Source organism: Diaphorina citri, unplaced genomic scaffold (genome assembly GCF_000475195.1).
Source record: "Diaphorina citri unplaced genomic scaffold, Diaci psyllid genome assembly version 1.1 scaffold652, whole genome shotgun sequence".
Classification (NCBI taxonomy): Eukaryota; Metazoa; Arthropoda; class Insecta; order Hemiptera; family Psyllidae; genus Diaphorina; species Diaphorina citri.
The window spans coordinates 40,857-59,874 of record NW_007378085.1 but is presented as its reverse complement, the minus strand read 5'-3'; the positions used below and the strand labels follow the sequence as shown (position 1 = coordinate 59,874).

Below are 19,018 nucleotides of genomic sequence, written 5' to 3'. Positions count from 1 at the left end.
GAAGTGCCCACGTCCCACACGCGAATGTGAGTGTCTGGTGAGCCCGTGATTACGATGTCCTGGGGGGACACGAGGAGTGAATGGGTTAATGGTCTTATTTTTCCGCGTACCCCTTGGGTACCCGGGTTTAATCTCACAAACCCCTGTAACTATCATATTGAGTACCGGGTACCCATACCAAGCTTGTTGAGTACCATTACTACTGTGTTCTAAACACACACAGTATCTTTTGAAAAATTTATTAATTCAGTACCTTGAGGTCAAAATTCAGTACCTTTTTGGACTGTACTGCACTGAAAAGCTGTCCAATTCAAAATTTGCTTTTGTCAGCCTTTAAACTTTTTTTTCTAAGGTCTCATCATCCCAAATCAAAGAGAGAACAACAGGATATGAGAAACCCAGCTGTTTCAAGAACGAACGTTATCCGTTCAGCAGAAAATTTGCCCAGGCGGGAATCGAACTAGTGGCCTAACACTTACAAGGCTCTCATATTGTATGAGAACTTTACCACAAGAATAGTAGGTAGTAGTCTACTACTGGGTTATAGGGACTCTTTGGTCCCATTCGAGCGGTGTAAACAAGCACATTATTAACAACTCACCAACTGGTAGATTAACAATCTTCTGGAAACGAGATACCTTGTCAAATAACATAATAATAAGATAGTGGAGTGATAGAAACTATGTTAAGCACAAGCACATTATTACCTATTCTTCTTTCTTCTTGCAGGCCATTGCAGCAGAGGCGGCCGGCACGCCGAATCAGCCAGTGGAACAGATCGGCATCTCCGAGGAGGTCCAGGCCAAACTCCAGGACAAGGCCACCATTCTCACACAAGAGCGTAAGAAGCGCTCGCGGGCCGCGCCCGAAGACCTCAGCACGGCTGACAACCTACGCGCCTTCCGCAACGTGTCCTCGCAGGCCGGCCTGCACAGTGCGAGTGTTCCGGGTATATTGGCCATGGATATTCAGGTACGTACTTTCCAAGGAATTGTTGTTCAAATTTTGCACCTCCAGTAAAGGCCCGTTCCTACTTGTTGTTGTTGTAGCGGCTCCAGCTGTAGGGGAATGGTGATGGCAGAATAAATAAAAGATTTTATCTGCCATATTTCCCACTTGTCTTGAGTTTCATCCGATTTTTTTACGAATGTCCTGTAGGCAATGTAATTTAAATGACAGTGTTCCCACTACACACAACACGATTTTTTTCTCTTCCGACCGACAAGTGGGAATGTGCCATAATTCGAACCCTACATAGCTCTTTCATTATTAGGTGAGGCTTTTATGAAACATGCTAGTGCTAGTGGATGCTCCAAATCTTCAGTTGATACAAAAATATGACAGATATTTTTTATGCTGTAATATAAAAAAGCGTGTTTTAAAAGATATTTTTGTTCTAATAAATTGGTTTATTTGATAGGTTGAAGACACGAGCAAGATTCTCACAGGTGGTAACGATTGTCAGGCCACTGTGTTCAATAAGGACACGGAACAAGTTGTGACTAAAAACGTAGAAAATAAAAACAAAAATAAACCTAAAGAATACCTTATACTTAATATGATCTTGTACAAGAAGGAACTTGGGTTTATACTGAGCCCATAAACATATTCTGACTAAGTCAAACTGCCATTTATATCCTTTTGTTCTAATAAATTGGTTTGTTTGACAGGTTGAAGACACGAGCAAGATTCTCACGGGCGGTAACGATTGTCAGGCCACCGTATTCAATAAGGACACGGAACAAGTTGTGGCTATTCTGAAAGGCCATAGGAAGAAGGTCACCCGTGTGGTGTATCATCCAAGTGAAGTGAGTAGCCTATTCTATTATTTTATACAATGACTATTGGTTATTGACCAAACGAAAATGGAGTCTACGTTTTAACTACACAGTTTCGGTTTTGGTTTGTTCTTTCCGATTGCCCAGGACAGCGATTTTCAATTGTGGCTATTCTGAAAGGCCATAGGAAGAAGGTCACCCGTGTGGTGTATCATCCAAGTGAAGTGAGTAGCCTATTCTATTATTTTATTCAATGACTATTGGTTATTGACCAAACGAAAATGGGGTCTACGTTTTAACTACACAGTTTCGGTTTTGGTTTGTTCTTTCCGATTGCCCAGGACAGCGATTTTCAACCGGGGGTACGCGTACCTTTATATACAAAAAGGAGCTTTTCTTTTCCACGGACGTGACTTCTGCATAATTACCGAAAAATGTTTCAGAAATGAGTTTGGAGAGTAAGAAAGTTTATAATTGTTGCACAAATATTTCTGGATTGTTGAGAAACAATGTTTTCTGATGAAAATGTTGCTGGTGCGTACTATTCATTATATTAGGTATTGTTATATACAAAAAGGAGCTTTTCTTTTCCACGGACGTGACTTCTGCATAATTACCGAAAAATGTTTCAGAAATGAGTTTGGAGAGTAAAAAAGTTTATAATTGTTGCACAAACATTTCTGGATTGTTGAGAAACAATGTTTTCTGATGAAAATGTTGCTATTGCGTACTATTCATTATAGTAGGTATTAGGTATTAATCCCAACATCTGCTCATTTGTAACAGCTCCAGTAGCAATTTTCCATTGACGTGATTTCTAAACAAGTACCATCTCTTTACAGAATCTTCGCCCTGCCCGGGGAGGCATTTATTCTCCGAAGCAAAATTCATCCAACCACTCAAGTAGTCAACTCAAGTATCCACCCTGTCAACCCAAATCCAAACGGAACTACGCAAAGGGTATGCCAAATGTTGAAATCCTTCTCAAACCTAATGAATCCACCTACGAAATCTCGAGCCAATATACCGGACAACAATCCACCGTCAACAGAATTTTACGCAAATATGCCGGACAGTAATCTAGGAGCAACAAATTCTTACGAAAACTTATCAGAAATAAGTATGCCGGAAACAAAATCTTACGCAAACGTACCGGAAATGAATCCGCCGGCAACAAAATTTTACCCAAACGCACCAGACATTGATCTGCCGACAGCACATTCTTCTCTCACAACGCCGGCAAATGGTCTAGAAACGAAAACCTTCGCCTCTCTATCAGAAATGATCCTTGCTGCCATGAATTTGTCTATGCCGCCCCCTATGCTTCTAGCGCCCATAATATTCAACACGTCTGAGTTAAATAATCTTCGCCCTGCCCGGGGAGGCATTTATTCTCCGAAGCAAAATTCATCCAACCACTCAAGTAGTCAACTCAAGTATCCACCCTGTCTGTAACCCAAATCCAAACGGAACTACGCAAAGGGTATGCCAAATGTTGAAATCCTTCTCAAACCTAATGAATCCACCTAAGAAATCTCGAGCCAATATACCGGACAACAATCCACCGTCAACAGAATTTTTCGCAAATATGCCGAACAGTAATCTAGGAGCAACAAATTCTTACGAAAACTTATCAGAAATAAGTATGCCGGAAACAAAATCTTACGCAAACCTACCGGAAATGAATCCGCCGGCAACAAAATTTTACGCTTCTTCTTTTTCTCCCGCCCTCCACTCGGGGCCTCCGTTACAATCGGCTCAAACCCAATCATATGCACGTCATTCCGTGATATTGAAAATTTTGAAACAGCTGAAAGTTTGTACAATGAAACAGTCAAGTTTAATGAAATTTACGACAAATCTACAAAAGTAATAAAAAATTAAGAAGTTGACCTAATAGTCAACTCCGAGCATTTGAAAACAACAATTTATTTGTCACTAGGGGAAAGGCACTGCACCTTTTTTTTACCATTTATTTAAAAAGTATTCACATAAAATTATTGCAATGCATTTGAATCTATTGAGAATTATGTTTTAAGTCCAGAAAAAATGAAAAAGTCACTTGAAAACTCAATACACAGTCTACAAACCTTAGCTACGAAACTCAGTTTCTTAAGGGAAAAAACAGACAATTGTGAAAAAACGTAGGTTCCTCTCGAAGCACAATTTTCAAACTGATTTTTTTCAATGTTTACAAACATCAGCTGATTTTGATGTATGAGAAGTTAAACACAAATCGTCTGAAAAATCATTTAAAATTATCAGGGGTTCTCAAAAATGGCACGTTTCCTTATTTTTGGCGCTTAAATAAAAAAATGCCGATTTTCGGTACGAAGACGGTGAGTAGGTGTTTTACCTTAAAATGAAACATTATCATGACAGGAATGCCAGAATGTTACCTAAAGTAGTGGTAGGTGATAAAGTAATGTTCAAAGAGAATCCTAAGGCTAACTGGGTCCCAGCAACCATTGTTGAGGAAGTGATTCCTTGTCGTAGCTATAAAGTCAAAACACCTGAAGGTGTAGTTTATCAAAGAAATCGGGAACACATTTTAAAAACTCCTGTTTCAAGATTTTCACGACCTGAAACTCCACATCCTCAACGCAGTCTTAGATTTGATGACAATAATGTTAGTGAGAAAATGCCACCTCTACGTCCTAGGAGCATTTTGAGAAAACCTAGCCGGTTTAATGATTTTGTCATGGAGGGCTCAAGCAAAAGCTAAAGCTTTTCTTTTGTAAAAGGGGACATGTGATAATATCTACCTATCATGTGATAATATCTACCTATCTACCTATCATGTATCATGTTTTACTTCCGCATTCTGTCATTAGCCAATCACAAGAGACCATGACGTCAGCAAATCACAAGAGACCATGAGGTCAGTCATAAAACCATGAGGCTGGAAGTCAGAGGAGCGAGGATGTAAAAAGTAGAAAAAGATTTTGTTTTTGGTGTAAATGATTTTGTGTTTTATGTTCTACAATAAAAAGGCCAGTTAATCAATGTAAATAAAATAGTGTGTTCATCATTTATTATTCGTGTTTTATGTTCTACAATAAAAAGGCCAGTTAATCAATGTAAATAAAATAGTGTGTTCATCATTTATTATTCGATAGAATACAACATAGTGTATGATTTTTCCAAAATATCTCGCGGAACCCTTCCCGTCAGCTCGCGGAACCCCTAGGTTCCGCGGAACCCCTAGGTTCCGCGGAACACCAATTAAGAAACACTGCTCTATACTACTCTATAGGATCCTTGTTTACTAGGGTTCTACTAACATATTGGGCATCTGCATGGCATGAGATCCTGTTTTTGTTATGCAAAGGATTACTTTGTACTTAGCCATTATAATAACATTGTATCCTTTATTCCCTAGTGTCCAATGAGGTACCAGAGCATCCTGTGGTATCCCCCATATCTTCCTTGTTTACTAGGGTTCTACTAACATATTGGGCATCTGCATGGCATGAGATCCTGTTTTTGTTATGCAAAGGATTACTTTGTACTTTGTACTTTGTACTTAGCCATTATAATAACATTGTATCCTTCATTCCCTAGTGTCCAATGAGGTACCAGAGCATCCTGTGGTATCCCCCATATCCGGCTCTGTGTTTGAGAAAAGACTTATTGAGAAGTACATAAAAGAAAATGGAACAGACCCTATAAATGCAGAGAGATTGACACTTGAACAGTTGATAGATATCAAAGGTAAGTTAATCAGGGTTGCACATAATTTGACCATTAGTATTTTTTTTTTTTTGTCTTTCAAACAGCCCTTGATGGCTTTGGGCCGACATTTGGTTTTGGCTACAAAAATTCTATGAGTGGGATTCACTTCTCACTCAAGCTTTGCTATTTTTTTTTATCAAGTTATTTTAGACTGGTCTACTCCCTGTTTAAAGATCCCCAGCTAGACCAAGCTGGTATAAACCCTGTTCAAAATCCCCCAGCCCGACTGTTACATAAACCTTGATTAATTTTGAGACTTGAAAAGAAGAAAATAAAAACAAATTTCAACCCAAGGAATTACTCAGAATTACTATGATCTTGTGTCCCCTATTTCAGTCTCACCGGTAACCAAACCCAAACCACCACAGGCCACAAGTATTCCTGCCATTTTGAAAATGCTCCAGGATGAATGGGATGCCATCATGTTGCATTCATTCACTCAGCGGCAACAGTTGCAGACAGCTCGGCAAGAACTATCTCATGCTCTCTATCAGCATGATGCAGCTTGCCGAGTCATAGCAAGGCTTACTAAGGAGGTTACAGCTGCTAGGGAAGCGTTGGCTACTCTCAAACCCCAGGCTGGTATTGCCACACCCACCACTATTCCACAGCCGGTGAGTGTTTGATGAAAACTGTGGGTTAACATCTCGAGAAATCATGCCATATATTTGTCTCAGATTCTCAGAGTGCTAAAGCTTTGTGTTAATTTTAAAAGCATTTAAAACTATTGAAGTCAAGGTTATGGGGTAAGTTCTGCCACAGTAGTGTAGTGGTCAAGGTGCTCACCTGCTAATAAAGGGTTTTTTAGCAGGTGATCATTTCATCATCAACATTGTACAAGATTTTTTTTTGAAGAGGATTGCATAGAGGGAACTGTAATTGCTAAGGTCTCATCATCCCAAAATCGAAGAGAGAACAACAGGATAGGAGAAACCCAGCTGTTTCAAGAACGAACATTATCCGTTCAGGATAAAATTCGCCCAGGCGGAAATCGAACTAGCGGCCTAGCACTTACAAGGGTCTCATATTGTATGAGAACTTTACCACAAGAATAGTAGTAGTCTACTACTGGGTTATAGGGACTCTTTGGTCCCATTCGAGCAGTGTAAACAAGCACATTATTAACAACTCACCAACTGGTAGATTAACAATCTTCTGGAAACATGACCTTCAAATTAATGTTAAAAAAAATAATAATAATAATAATAATAAAATAAAATACTCCGAAAGTACCTATAGAATCTACTTTACCTGTAGCGTGAGTACATAGTAGTTGAGTTTGTCGCGGAACCACTGGTTCTTCCGCATGGCAATCCCGTAGCCCTTGCTGTCCAACAGACCCCCGACCTGGGTGAGGTTACACTTGCGCTCAATCTCGTACTCAATCGACGTCGACTCCATGAGAAACGCGTAGTCGTCGTTATCGTTTACACGATTTACACCTGAAAATTGGGGGTGTTTGTACGTGGAAATACTTGAATCATTATAGTCAATAATACCATTATTATTTCAATACAAGTCAAAACGTTTCAATACAGGTCAAAACGGTTCGACAATTTAAATTTCAATAACACCTCAAAATTGCAAGTAATTTATGATGTTCGCGTCTGAAAATTGCAAGTGAAGGAAACTGGGTACTTGTTCAGAAGTCACGTCAATGGAAAATTGCTACTAAAAGGAGCTCTTACAAACAGTGACTACTGTTATTAAAGGGTTAGGTTAAACACAAAAAGGGAAGTCGCTTTTACATTGTTGTGGATTTTTGCATTTGTTTACTGGACACTGTAACTGCTGACATCTTATCGTCCCGAAAGCAAATAAAGAAAAACCTACCTGCCTCGTTGTGGATTTTTGCATTTGTTTACTGGACACTGTAACTGCTGACATCTTATCGTCCCGAAAGCAAATAAAGAAAAACCTACCTGCTTCATAAAATAAACACAAAGATTTAGCATTCTGAGAATCTGAGACAAATATATCGCATGATTTCTTGAGGTGTTAACCCACAGTTTTCATCACTCACCGGCTGTGGAATAGTGGTGGGTGTGGCAATACCAGCCTGGGGTTTGAGAGTAGCCAATGCTTCCCTAGCAGCTGTAACCTCCTTAGTAAGCCTCGCTATGACTCGGCAAGCTGCATCATGCTGATAGAGAGCATGAGATAGTTCTTGCCGAGCTGTCTGCAACTGTTGCCGCTGAGTGAATGAATGCAACATGATGGCATCCCATTCATCCTGGAGCATTTTCAAAATGGCAGGAATACTTGTGGCCTGTGGTGGTTTGGGTTTGGTTACCGGTGAGACTGAAATAGGGGACACAAGATCATAGTAATTCTGAGTAATTCCTTGGGTTGAAATTTGTTTTTATTTTCTTCTTTTCAAGTCTCAAAATTAATCAAGGTTTATGTAACAGTCTGGCTGGGGGATTTTGAACAGGGTTTATACCAGCTTGGTCTAGCTGGGGATCTTTAAACAGAGAGTAAACCAGTCTAAAATAACTTGATAAAAAAATAGCAAAGCTTGAGTGAGAAGTGAATCCCACTCGTAGAATTTTTGTAGCCAAAACCAAATGTCGGCAAAAACCAATCTTTTCTAATAGGTCTTCTTTTGCTTTGCTATATGGGCGCATCAGTCCTACATACTGCACTCCGCACACAGGAGTTTTGTTAGAAAAGTTCTCTATTTCAATGTAATATAGGTAATGCTTAGCTTTATTCCCGTTCAGACGGTGTCGACATTTTATTTTTCATCAGCCTTTTCCAATCAGCTCGGTTGTTCACTTCTCACTTTATCAGCAGTTTTCATTTTTTTTAATAGATATTCAATCCAGTTTTCAATTTTCGGTTCAGTAAAATTCGAACGCTTGAACTTCTGCCGAGAATTAAAAATAAATTTCTTTCCAAGGAATTAGAAGAAGAATAAGTTATTGTTAAATAAAAAGTCATGGGGGTTATAAGTGTCAGTTGTATTACATTTGGATGGCACGAACTTATTTCTAGAAGGGCTAGTAGGAAGATAGAAAAGCAAGATTAAGAAGGTCACGTAGAAAAGGCATGAAGGTCACGTAGAAAAGGCATGGAGGAGGGAAAAACATGTGAGATGAACGTCTTTAAACAAATCAACGAAAGTTGACAATTTAAAACATCGACAGTTAAAGTAACGAGATTAATCTCAAATATCGGTCTCCGTTGAATTCCTAGCGGCTCTGCGCTTCTTCTTTTTCTCCCGCCCTCCACTCGGGGCCTCCGTTACAATCGGCTCAAACCCAATCATATGCACGTCATTCCGTGATCCCCCCCTTAGGCTCCATCCCAACGTGTATATTATTCCGGGAAAGTGTCCTAGGTTCCATCCCAAGGTTTATATTGTTCCGCGAAAGTGTCCTAGGTTCCATCCCGGGCAGGCCGTTGCGTTTAGGCTCCGGGAATGGTTCACGGCCCGCGAGGTTAATATTGTTCCGCGACGCTCCGTTTTCCCCGATCTGGTGAACGTTGTTCCGGCTCGCGGTCTTCGAGCGCGGCGTCAGCGCCAGCAAATCCCCCGTCTCGATCATCTGTAAATTCGCCCGGCTAGCGGTGCTCTTCCCGCCCGCGGATTCCTTCTTCCCGCCTCCGCGTTTGGCCGGGCTGGACTCCTCTTCCCCGCCCGAAGAGGCGGAGTCTTGGTCGTAGCGACGGACGCGCTTCGTGGACCCGTGACAGCGCGAGATGAAGGACCACTCCTCGAGGAATTCCTTCTTGAAGGAGACCTTCTTCTTGTGCGCCGTGGACCAGAGGTTGTAGAACATTTCGATGAAGGCGACGAAAATGGAGAAGAAGATGCCTGTGGAGAAACGAATTGAGAGTGAAACAATCAGTAAAACTTATTGACGGACTGCTCAAATTTTGGGTTGCCGAAACGACACGGTATACTTCTCAGACAACATTGTTACTGTTAAAATGAATTTGAAATGATTTTTAAATTAAAATATTGATATACCCATTTGCCTCGGTGGTGTAGTGGTCAAGACGCTCGCCTGATAAACAGGAGGGCGTGGGTTCAATGATGTTATCCTCATTCCTCAATATAATATGAGAATTTGACCATAGTAATAGTAGCCTACTGTTGCGTCCCAAAACTTAATGCTGCGGCCCAAAATTTAATGGCCAAACTTCCTTTTGAATTGTCTTGTCTGTGTGACCTGTGTCGTAGCATCCCCATCCCGTAGCCTCTCATCAGATGGGCAAGAAGAGACTTTTCTTCGGGACGATAAGAACTCCGTTGTTATAAATCTCTTACCCAGATTCATAAAGGGCATCCGTTGTTACAAATGTCTTACCCAGATTCATAAAAGGCATGGTGAAGTCCACAACGCTTTCTCGATCTCGCGTGATGGTCAAATCTGTGATGGCCAAGTCAGCCTCCCCATACAGAACTTTGCCAATCATACCGTTCCATCTTTGCGTCTTGTTGTCCCAGCTGCCGCCCTTGCCTGTGGGGAAGCAAAAACATCACTCGCAGCATAGTATTAATCAAGAGGATAGTGAGTCAATAGTAGGAGTCCACACTCCAAAAGTTTCCCCTCTGATTTTCTATGATTAAGACCAGGCGCTTTCACGCCAAAAGAGGGAAACCCCCCCTCGCCCCTGGTACATCACTGTTTTACTCTCCCCCTTCTATGATTAAGACCAGGCGCTTTCACGCCAAAAGAGGGAAACCCCCCCTCGCCCCTGGTACATCACTGTTTTACTCTCCCCCCTCTCTACAAAATCCTGGATATGGCCCTGCATCAGTTGTATTCTTGCCGTTCAATTTTCTCTCTTTTCCACCACCAACTTACTGTCAGCCTGCAAAAGTATTTTCCGTCAGCTTACTGTCAGGCTGCGATTTCCCATCTTTTCTATCAACAATTCCAGATATTGTTTCTGTGGTCGTCCAAGGGGGTTTGAAATCCCACAATCCTTTTAAAACCATGAGATCATGTCTATCTCACGGACACGGAAAGCAAGCAAACCACCAACTTACTGTCAGCCTGTACTTCCAGTGTATAGTTGAACTTGCACAGGAGACTCAGCTCATGGATCAGATCCACCGCATACCCCTCGTAGCGATCGTTACCGGTGAGACGGGCAGCGGATTCCTTTTCCATGCCGTACGGTGGCGTGAGCGCAATCACGATGCGAAACGTTGTGTTGGAGAAATCACCGGTGGGGCCTTCGTTGTAGAATTTGATGCGCTCCTTCGGCGACCATTTGGCTGAAAATCACGTTGAGGAGAAAAAACTTAACGGTTGCAACCATAGTAATAGTAGCCTACTGTTGCGTCCCAAAACTTAATGCTGCGGCCCAAAATTTAATGGCCAAACTTCCTTTTGAATTGTCTTAAGCACGAATGCTTGCCAGAAATCCTCTGATTATCCTTACCAAATTTTATGACTTGAACTCCTACACTAATTGGAAAAGATTGGAATCGGTCCAAATTTAACATGGGAAATGGGTTAAAATTTTTAATTAGATATAAAAGCTACTTACCCAGAACCAGCACCACAAACACACCTCCGACGTTAGCCAGTGTTAACCCTTCGGTGTCTCCGTCCCCTGACTCCTCCGCATGACAGGTCCCCGCTCCCTTTTCCTTCCACCACTTGTTTTTGAGCGCCTCGAGCTTGCCCCGTTCCTACAAGGGTTGATGGACACAAAAAAAGTTAAATTATTGACAAATGAGTTTGTACTTTTCATAAATTTCATTCATTCTGAGGGCACGGTTAGCCCAGCGGTAACGCCCTCGTTTGCCATACAGAAGGTTCCGGGTTCGAATCCCACCATCCCAGTACCTAAATGGGAAGTATTGTCTAATATAGCAGTTGTTTAAATGCTTACTTATTGCGATGTTTCGTTGCTATGAATTAAATAACGCTCTTTTATTCTTAAAGAATAAAAATAAAGTAATAAAAAATAAAGTAGAATGAGATGGTTTGGTCACCTAGAAAGAAGAGATGAGGACTATATTGGAAAACAAATGGAAAAACTAGAAATCCAGAGGAAGATCCTCCAGGAGAACCCTGCCACTTAAAAGAAAGCCGTTAAAAATAGAAAGATTTGTAGACTGGGCGTTGACACCTGAAAATTGCAAGTGAGTGGCTGATGTTCGCGTCTGAAAATTGCAAGTGGAGGGTGTTGCAAGTTTGTTTGATGGCTTTCTTCTATCCTGTCTTCCTTTCCTCTTGGCTTTCGAGACGATAAGACCTTAGCAGTTACAGTTCCTACCCGCCTTAACATAATAATAATAATATGCTGGGGTTTACCAACTCGGAATTGAGATGAAACGAGGATCGAACTCAATCCTGATACAATCCACGGTGGTAAAACTCGACCTTATTAGATGTCATAAGTAATGTTGTAAAGCTACTAGTAATTTATGTAATTTCGACTTTATTTTTGATATAATTAGTTTTACAACGGTCTTAAAACTAAATTTGACAATACTATGTGATATTCCTCACTCACCTATCCCTTGGATCCCCTCTTCGGTGAGACGCGTCAATTCCAACTGGAAGCTGGTCCGAAACCCCTGATGGTCGAACCGAATTGGCCCGGACAACCCCCGTGGCAGAGTGTTCAGCTTGATATCGTTAATTATCGTGTACCCGTGAGGCCATGCGATGTCGTTCTCGCACGTGGGAGGCTCTTCATCGCCCGAGCTGGTTTCTTCCGCCGGGGAAGCGTCTGATTTTTCCCCGTCCGGTGCGGGCTCACCCTCCCCGCCTTTGTCTTCTTTGGCCTCTTCCTCATCTGTGGAAAAAAAAAATGATATTCTGAATTCAAGAAGAGGAGACTCAACGAGTACTAGAATGTTAATGAGCAAATTTCATTTCTGTCAAATTCCAACTGGAATCTCTCAAATTTATGGAGCATGTCTGTCAAATTTCTTGAATAGCGAAACAACCGTTTGAGAATTATGCGAAACGGATTGATAGACCTACCGAATCCAAAGTTGTCGAATTGAAAACTCGAAAAACTCGACTCCAAATTCCTTCATGAGTGGAATAACCGTTCGATAGTAGTGAATTTTTGCAACCAAAATTAGCGTCCCGTTAACGGAACTCTTTAACGTTATTTGGAGAAACTCGTTTCTGGGCATGTGCAGAGTTCAATTAACGGGACTCTAATTTTGGCTGCAAAAACTTTCTCTTTATTGTGGACCAAGTAAGGAAACATACAAACTAAGTGCAAAAATCCGCAGGATCCTCCGAAAACTTGGAACCCAGTTCGTTCGATTACCTTTCTCGTCGGCGCGCCGCTCGCGAACATTGACCGGCTCAGGTTCCATCGGAATATTGAGCAAGGATTGTGCGAGCAGGAATACACCGTCGTAGATAAGCACGGTTTCCAGCGCTATGGTGTCCGGGGTGGCATCTTCGAAGCCGTCAAAAGCTTTGAGAAGATTTGGGGAAGTAGTGTTGACCATTCGGATGCCTGAAAGGAAAAAGATGCTCCTGATGAAATATCTTAAAGGCTCACAGTAAAAGAAAAATCTAGTGGTTGGGTGGAAGAGTTCCTCCAGGAGAACCCTGCCACTTAAAAGAAAGCCGTTAAAAATAGAAAGATTTGTAGACTGGGCGTTGACACCTGAAAATTGCAAGTTAATGGCTGATGTTCGCGTCTGAAAATTGCAAGTGGAGGGTGTTGCAAGTTTGTTTGGTGGCTTTCTTCTATCCTGTCTTCCTTTCCTCTTGGCTTTCGAGACGATAAGACCTTAGCAGTTACAGTTCCTACAGTTCCCTCCATCAAACCTCTTTAAAAAGATTTCCATCTTTCAAAATTGTCAACCTCAGCAATACACGACCTTATCACGCTCGCCAACCCAACCCAACCCGCTGCATCAAATATCAGATGCATTCTTGCCCTCCTGATTCCCGTCTTTTCTACCAACATACTGCCAACTTTGTTCATACATTGGTATTGGTATAAGTAGGGCCATCGCCTGCAATAAACGCCCTTGGTCACTGCGACCTGACTAGATCTTTTGTGACTTCTGGTATTGGTATAACAAACCTTCTTCAAACATCCAAAGATTAGGTTTGTTTGATTTTACCTGAGATGTTGGTGCCACTGTACATGAACGGTTCGAGGTCGACTGTGTGCATGTCTAGATTATTGATGATGAAGTTCTGTTCGGAGCTCATCAGACCGATTTGCTGCGCTTGCTTCAGAACCTCGTGCAGAATATCCGTGGGGACATCGATGAGAATGAACGTCTGCTTCTGCTGCTTGATGCGACGGAGTGTGGGCCGAAAGTTCCCTAGAAAATAGACATAATATCTTGAGTTCCCTAGAAAATGGACAGAATATCTTGAGTTTCCTTGAAAATAGACCAAATATCTTGAGTTTCTTTGAAAATAGACATAGCATCTTGAGTTCCCTATAACATGGACATAAAATCTCGAGTTCCCTATGACGTGTGTAATGCCTAGTACACATCGGAAACATCTGTTTTGCAACAGTTGCGTAAATGTTGCGAAACAAATGTCTGGACTCACCATCGTCGCTCAGTTTGCGTACGATAATCGTGTGGCCCTTGTTATTGTACATCTCGAGCAGTTTCTTGACGCGGAACAGTCCGTCGTTGTCGTAGTACACGATGGTGAAGTGTTTCCATCCGGCAGATCGCACGACGTCGACCAACGCATGCGCCAAGACGTTCGCATCCGGGTAGAGGTTGACGCTACAAGAGCCGCGCGGGGTCGCATGGTCCCAGCGCGTCTGTATGTGCGGGATCTCCTTGGTGTCGCATACGGACTCGACGATGGGCGTGGTCATTGCGGAGCGCGGCCCGAAGATAGCGATGCAGCCTGCGGATTGGTCGAATGCTTTTAGTACCCATTTTCCCCCAACAAATCTACCTGAGTACTTTTTTTCTTTAATCTACGAGATACGGGTCACACTTAATAGTGGTTGTGTCGCATACGGACTCGACGATGGGCGTGGTCATTGCGGAGCGCGGCCCGAAGATAGCGATGCAGCCTGCGGATTGGTCGAATGCTTGTAGTACCCATTTTCCCCCAATAAATCTACCTGAGTACTTTTTTTCTTTATTCTACGAGATACGGGTCACACTTAATAGTGGTTATCAGTTTCATCCTCATTTAGTACCCATTTTCCCCCAACAAATCTACCTGAGTACTTTTTTTCTTTAATCTACGAGATACGGGTCACACTTAATAGTGGTTATCAGTTTCACCTGCTTCGTTGGAGTCTGGCATCACCTCAGCATAATGGGTGGACATGTAGGCCCACATCCGCTGGTACACCTCATTGGTTGAAGTCATGAAGAAGTTCTGCGTGGACCCGTCACTCTTGGCACCGTACTTGATGGTAGTCTGCTTCTCCAGCTCTTCTACGTCGGAGAAGGGGGACTGATGCGTTTCCACGGTCAGAAAGGCGGCCAGATTAGCCGTGTACGACGAAACCATGATGAGGGTGAAGAACCACCAGATACCTGAAGGGTTAAGATAAGAAGGGAAAGATGAGATAAGAAAGACAGGAGTATCCTGTAATAATATCCTTCTTAGAAGCATTGTTGGCTTAGGAAGGATCCTCTTCTATTTGTATTTCCTTGATATTATTAAATAAAGAATGTAAAACATTACACATTAACACTTTGAGAAACCATGATGAGGGTGAAGAACCACCAGATACCTGAAGGGTTAAGATAAGAAGGGAAAGATGAGATAAGAAAGACAGGAGTATCCTGTAATAATATCCTTCTTAGAAGTATTGTTGGCTTAGGAAGGATCCTCTTCTATTTGTATTTCCTTGATATTATTAAATAAAGAATATAAAACATTACACATTAACACTTTGAGAAACCATGATGAGGGTGAAGAACCACCAGATACCTGAAGGGTTAAGAGAAATGTCACTAGATTAGCACGTCGAGTGCAACGTTAGTCGTATGACTGGCACCACAGAGTCCCGAAACATCTTATTTTGCTTGGTATTGGAACTCGGAGTGTTAGGTGTGTTTTTTTTTTCAACTGTGACGTAAAATAAAACAAAGGAAAATATTTCAACTCAATTCAATACCAATTAACTTAACCCGTAGAGAGCTTAGAGCTCTCATTATGATGCTGAAAACAGAATCGAGTGCAACGTTAGTCGTATGACTGGCACCACAGAGTCCCGAAACATCTTATTTTGCTTGGTATTGGAACTCGGAGTGTTAGGTGTTTTTTTTTTCAACTATGACGTAAAATAAAACAAAGGAAAATATTTTAACTCAATTCAATACCAATTAACTTAACCCGTAGAGAGCTTAGAGCTCTCATTATGATGCTAAAAACAGAGCGGAGCGGAGAGCATAGGGCAAAGAGCATCGAACACCTAGAGGGAAGCGAAGACTTCAAATCTCATAGAGCTGAGAGCAAAAAGGTCTAAGGAGCGGAGAGCATAGGGCAAAGAGCATCGAACACCTAGAGGGAAGCGAAGACTTCAAATCTCATAGAGCTGAGAGCAAAAAGGTCTATATCTATACTATACTAACAGTGGAGCAAACTCTGATCCACTGTTTTTAGACTTACCTGCCATCATTCGTGTGGACACGGCGATCGGGGCTATCTCCGAGCCCTGCTGCATCAGCGAGCCGATCGTAAACCAGAAGGAGTTGCTGAAACTGAACTGGTTCTCCAGCTCTTCCGGTTCCTCGATACAGGGGTACGGATTGGTCCACTCGTACGGGGAAATGCGGGCCATGAGGAAGAACAGAACGGATACACCGATGTAGGCGGCGATCACGTAGATCCAAACCCCCTCGCTGAAGGGAGACAGGAACGAGAACATGCTGGGTGGCATCTTCTTGGGCTTCTTGTACAGGATGCTGATACCTGGAGTCGAACAGAAAAGGTGAAGGGAGACAGGAACGAGAACATGCTGGGTGGCATCTTCTTGGGCTTCTTGTACAGGATGCTGATACCTGGAGTCGAACAGAAAATAATAAAATATATCTTGTACAACTCCATTCACAAAAAGCCCACTTTAAGGCTCAGGTGTCGAGGCAAACAGTCCTAAATGATGGGTTAACCTTCTAAGAATCTACCTTGTTTATCCTCCCGAAAAGATAAGTGTTTCACCGCCGTTTCTATTTCGTAGCAATGAAATAACTGCTATATTAGACTCGTGTGGTCAAACAGTCCTAAATGATGGGTTAACCTTCTAAGAATCTACCTTGTTTATCCTCCCGAAAAGATAAGTGTTTCACCGCCGTTTCTATTGCGTAGCAATGAAATAACTGCTATATTAGACTCGTGTGGTCTGTGTGACTTCATCCTCATCTATGTGACTCACAAAATACAATAAAGTACGGTAAAAACTTTCCCAATTAAAATGGAGAAATCGTTATCCCCTATATTAGGAAAAAGTTTACCTATGACTCCTCTATTAGAATCGTAATAGAGAGTTTTTGCAACCAAAATTAGCGTCCCGTTAACTGAACTCTTTAACGTTATTTGACGAAAACTGTGCAGAAACGAGTTTTCGTTGAATACGTTAAAAAGTTCAGTTAACGGGACGCTAATTTTGGTTGCAGAAATTCTCTATTAATTGTGTCTTACCTTTCTTGATGAGTTCACAAACGCTCCTCTCCACCTGGAAGCTCATGAGTTCTGGCACCCGCATGGTCAGTCCAACCAGCTTGGTCTCCCCCAGCAGTTCTTCGTCATTCACCCTCTCTATGGCCTTCATAAACACTTTCTCATTCACGGCATCGATGGGGGACGAATCGAAAAGGCCGCCTATTTTGATGACCGGCGGTAGCGACAGGGCAGATTGCGCGAAAAGCGAAAGGAGAAGGAAATAGAACCATGGTCGAAACATGACTTCAGCTTTTTCACCCCTTATGGGGCCTTTTTAACTATTTTCTCTCTTTTCTGTTAAATTTTGGAACTTGAACTTAACTCACTATTGTCAAAAAAAGCTGCTATAATTGCACCTCTTTATTTCTCTTTATTACACAGAAAAGTTTGCCTGAATTGTTCTTTTGATTGGTTCCATTTGACGCCATTTTTATTCAACTTCTATTTTATTGCACTGTATCAATGTATAAATATGTACAGTGAAATTATTATTTGAGAGAAACTATTCAAATGTACTTAGAAAATATGTTTATTGATGGCGTTCATTACTACAAGTTTTAACGTCCAGAAAAACCGTTGTTCATATTTATTGAATCAAATTTCATGGTACATTTATTGGGATCAAACTAAATTGTTGTCTTTCAAGACAGTCCAGCGGAGTAAGTTTTATGGTCTCTGTCCCTCAGAACAGAACGAGCTTTTTTAAATCAACCGGTGATATAAAGTCACAACTTTTAAAACTCAAAAGTCACGAGGGGAAAGACCTTGATGTTAAACGCTCTCGGAAAGTTTATAAAACACGACGCTACCAAACATGTGGAATTTAGATATAACATTGAAAATCCTCATAAAATATGACGGTAGTAGAGATCCATCAGTCGATAAATACTTAAATATTTATCAGAAGGTTAGAGGACCAAGTCCTGTGTAAAACGCACTCCAAAAGCGTAAGAAGACTAAGAAAGCACGCGGAAAACACCAAAAAAGTTCAAGAAAACACCAATTACCCACAAAAACAACACAAAAATCTCGTCAATAGACGAAATAATTGTTCCGAAATCACTGAGATTTCTCTCAGTTGGGAAACTGAGACCCTCGCCACATCTGAGAGATAAAATTAAACCACGCTTCGTTTCACGATGACGGGCACTATCCACCGCTTTGCATAGTTCTTCCCCTTTTCCCCCGTCCCATCCGTACGGATATTAGAATTCCCCAAGTTTTGGACCCTTGACAATATTTTTTCCCACTCCGTGGTGTCTCTGCGTTGACAGTGGTGGAGAGTGATTTGAGGATTTGGCGGCTTGGGACCCCTTGGCCTCGGCAGCCCTTCTCCCGTTTTTGCTGTGTTTGTTTCCCTGCAGAAAATTTCTCTGTTTGATCTTCGGTTTTGATACCTTGTAGTCGGTGCTCGGAACGGCTGACTTTCTCCTATCCTGTCCTCCTCTCTTCGCTTTCGGGATGATAAGACTCCTTAGCAGTTAGAGTTCCCTCTATTAAACCTAGTGCACTGCCGAGCGCCAAGATCTTGTATCCAGCACTGTTTCGTTTTTTAATTCATAAAAACACACACCTTATGTATTTTTGGAGTTCAACAAACAGAGTGTCTTTTTTGTAAACAAATAAACACACAAAGAAATATTCCAAAATAGGAACACTCCACATCTACATAATTATTTAATTTTTGTCTCAATGTGTATGTTTATGAACGAAATAATTTCTCAGTTATTTCAAGAAATTTGTGAATTCTTGAAACAACTTCAAGTAGAGGAAAAGACGGTAATTATGTTTGGGTTGCCTGGGCCGAAAACTAAAGTCCTGAGAAAAGCGAATGTTTTTGAGCTTTTGCAAAATTTTCGCCCTAAATAACGGTCGAACCGCACATTTCTCGAGGTTCGG

The 19,018-nt window shown here is 41.7% G+C and overlaps 3 protein-coding genes across 5 annotated transcripts; 1 reads left to right on the top strand and 2 right to left on the bottom strand.

The window, feature by feature from the left end:
* The first annotated feature begins 375 nt into the window (after window positions 1-375).
* On the top strand, window positions 376-1,856 carry LOC103510863 (pre-mRNA-processing factor 19-like). Of its 2 annotated transcripts, none has more exons than XM_026824812.1 (2): window positions 376-972; window positions 1,421-1,659. In XM_026824812.1, the coding sequence occupies exons 1-2, from the start codon at window positions 961-963 to the stop codon at window positions 1,601-1,603; spliced, it is 195 nt and encodes a 64-aa protein (XP_026680613.1). In that variant the 5' UTR covers window positions 376-960; the 3' UTR covers window positions 1,604-1,659. The 2 variants fall into 2 exon arrangements, with proteins under 2 accessions (XP_026680613.1, XP_026680615.1); XM_026824814.1 differs by lacking the exon at window positions 1,421-1,659 and adding an exon at window positions 1,671-1,856 and having other exon boundaries at window positions 419-972.
* A 6,604-nt stretch (window positions 1,857-8,460) lies between these two features.
* On the bottom strand, window positions 8,461-11,194 carry LOC113468134. The gene is made up of 2 exons (XM_026824811.1): window positions 11,022-11,194; window positions 8,461-9,333 (listed from the first exon to the last, which is right to left on the bottom strand). The coding sequence occupies exon 2, from the start codon at window positions 9,296-9,298 to the stop codon at window positions 8,792-8,794; it is 507 nt and encodes a 168-aa protein (XP_026680612.1). The 5' UTR covers window positions 9,299-9,333; window positions 11,022-11,194; the 3' UTR covers window positions 8,461-8,791.
* LOC103510861 (glutamate receptor ionotropic, kainate 3-like) lies at window positions 9,765-18,351 on the bottom strand. Of its 2 annotated transcripts, none has more exons than XM_026824808.1 (8): window positions 18,127-18,351; window positions 17,099-17,794; window positions 14,030-14,341; window positions 13,585-13,791; window positions 12,771-12,965; window positions 11,997-12,281; window positions 10,516-10,746; window positions 9,765-9,982 (listed from the first exon to the last, which is right to left on the bottom strand). In XM_026824808.1, exons 2-8 carry the CDS (start codon window positions 17,358-17,360, stop codon window positions 9,786-9,788), a joined length of 1,689 nt encoding a protein of 562 aa, XP_026680609.1. In that variant the 5' UTR covers window positions 17,361-17,794; window positions 18,127-18,351; the 3' UTR covers window positions 9,765-9,785. The 2 variants fall into 2 exon arrangements, with proteins under 2 accessions (XP_026680609.1, XP_026680610.1); XM_026824809.1 differs by having other exon boundaries at window positions 17,099-17,757.
* Between the last annotated feature and the right edge of the window lie 667 nt (window positions 18,352-19,018).

Bases quoted from the DNA above. Each gene is read 5' to 3' on its own strand.
- LOC113468134 (XM_026824811.1), bottom strand. From the start codon at position 9,298: ATGTTCTACAACCTCTGGTCCACGGCGCACAAGAAGAAGGTCTCCTTC.
- LOC103510861 (XM_026824808.1), bottom strand. From the start codon at position 17,360: ATGTTTCGACCATGGTTCTATTTCCTTCTCCTTTCGCTTTTCGCGCAA. The intron at 13,792-14,029 runs GTGAGTCCAGAC...TCTATTTTCTAG, and splicing joins ACGCAAACTGAGCGACGATG to GGAACTTTCGGCCCACACTC. The intron at 9,983-10,515 runs GTAAGTTGGTGG...GCTTCCCCACAG, and splicing joins ACTGGAAGTACAGGCTGACA to GCAAGGGCGGCAGCTGGGAC.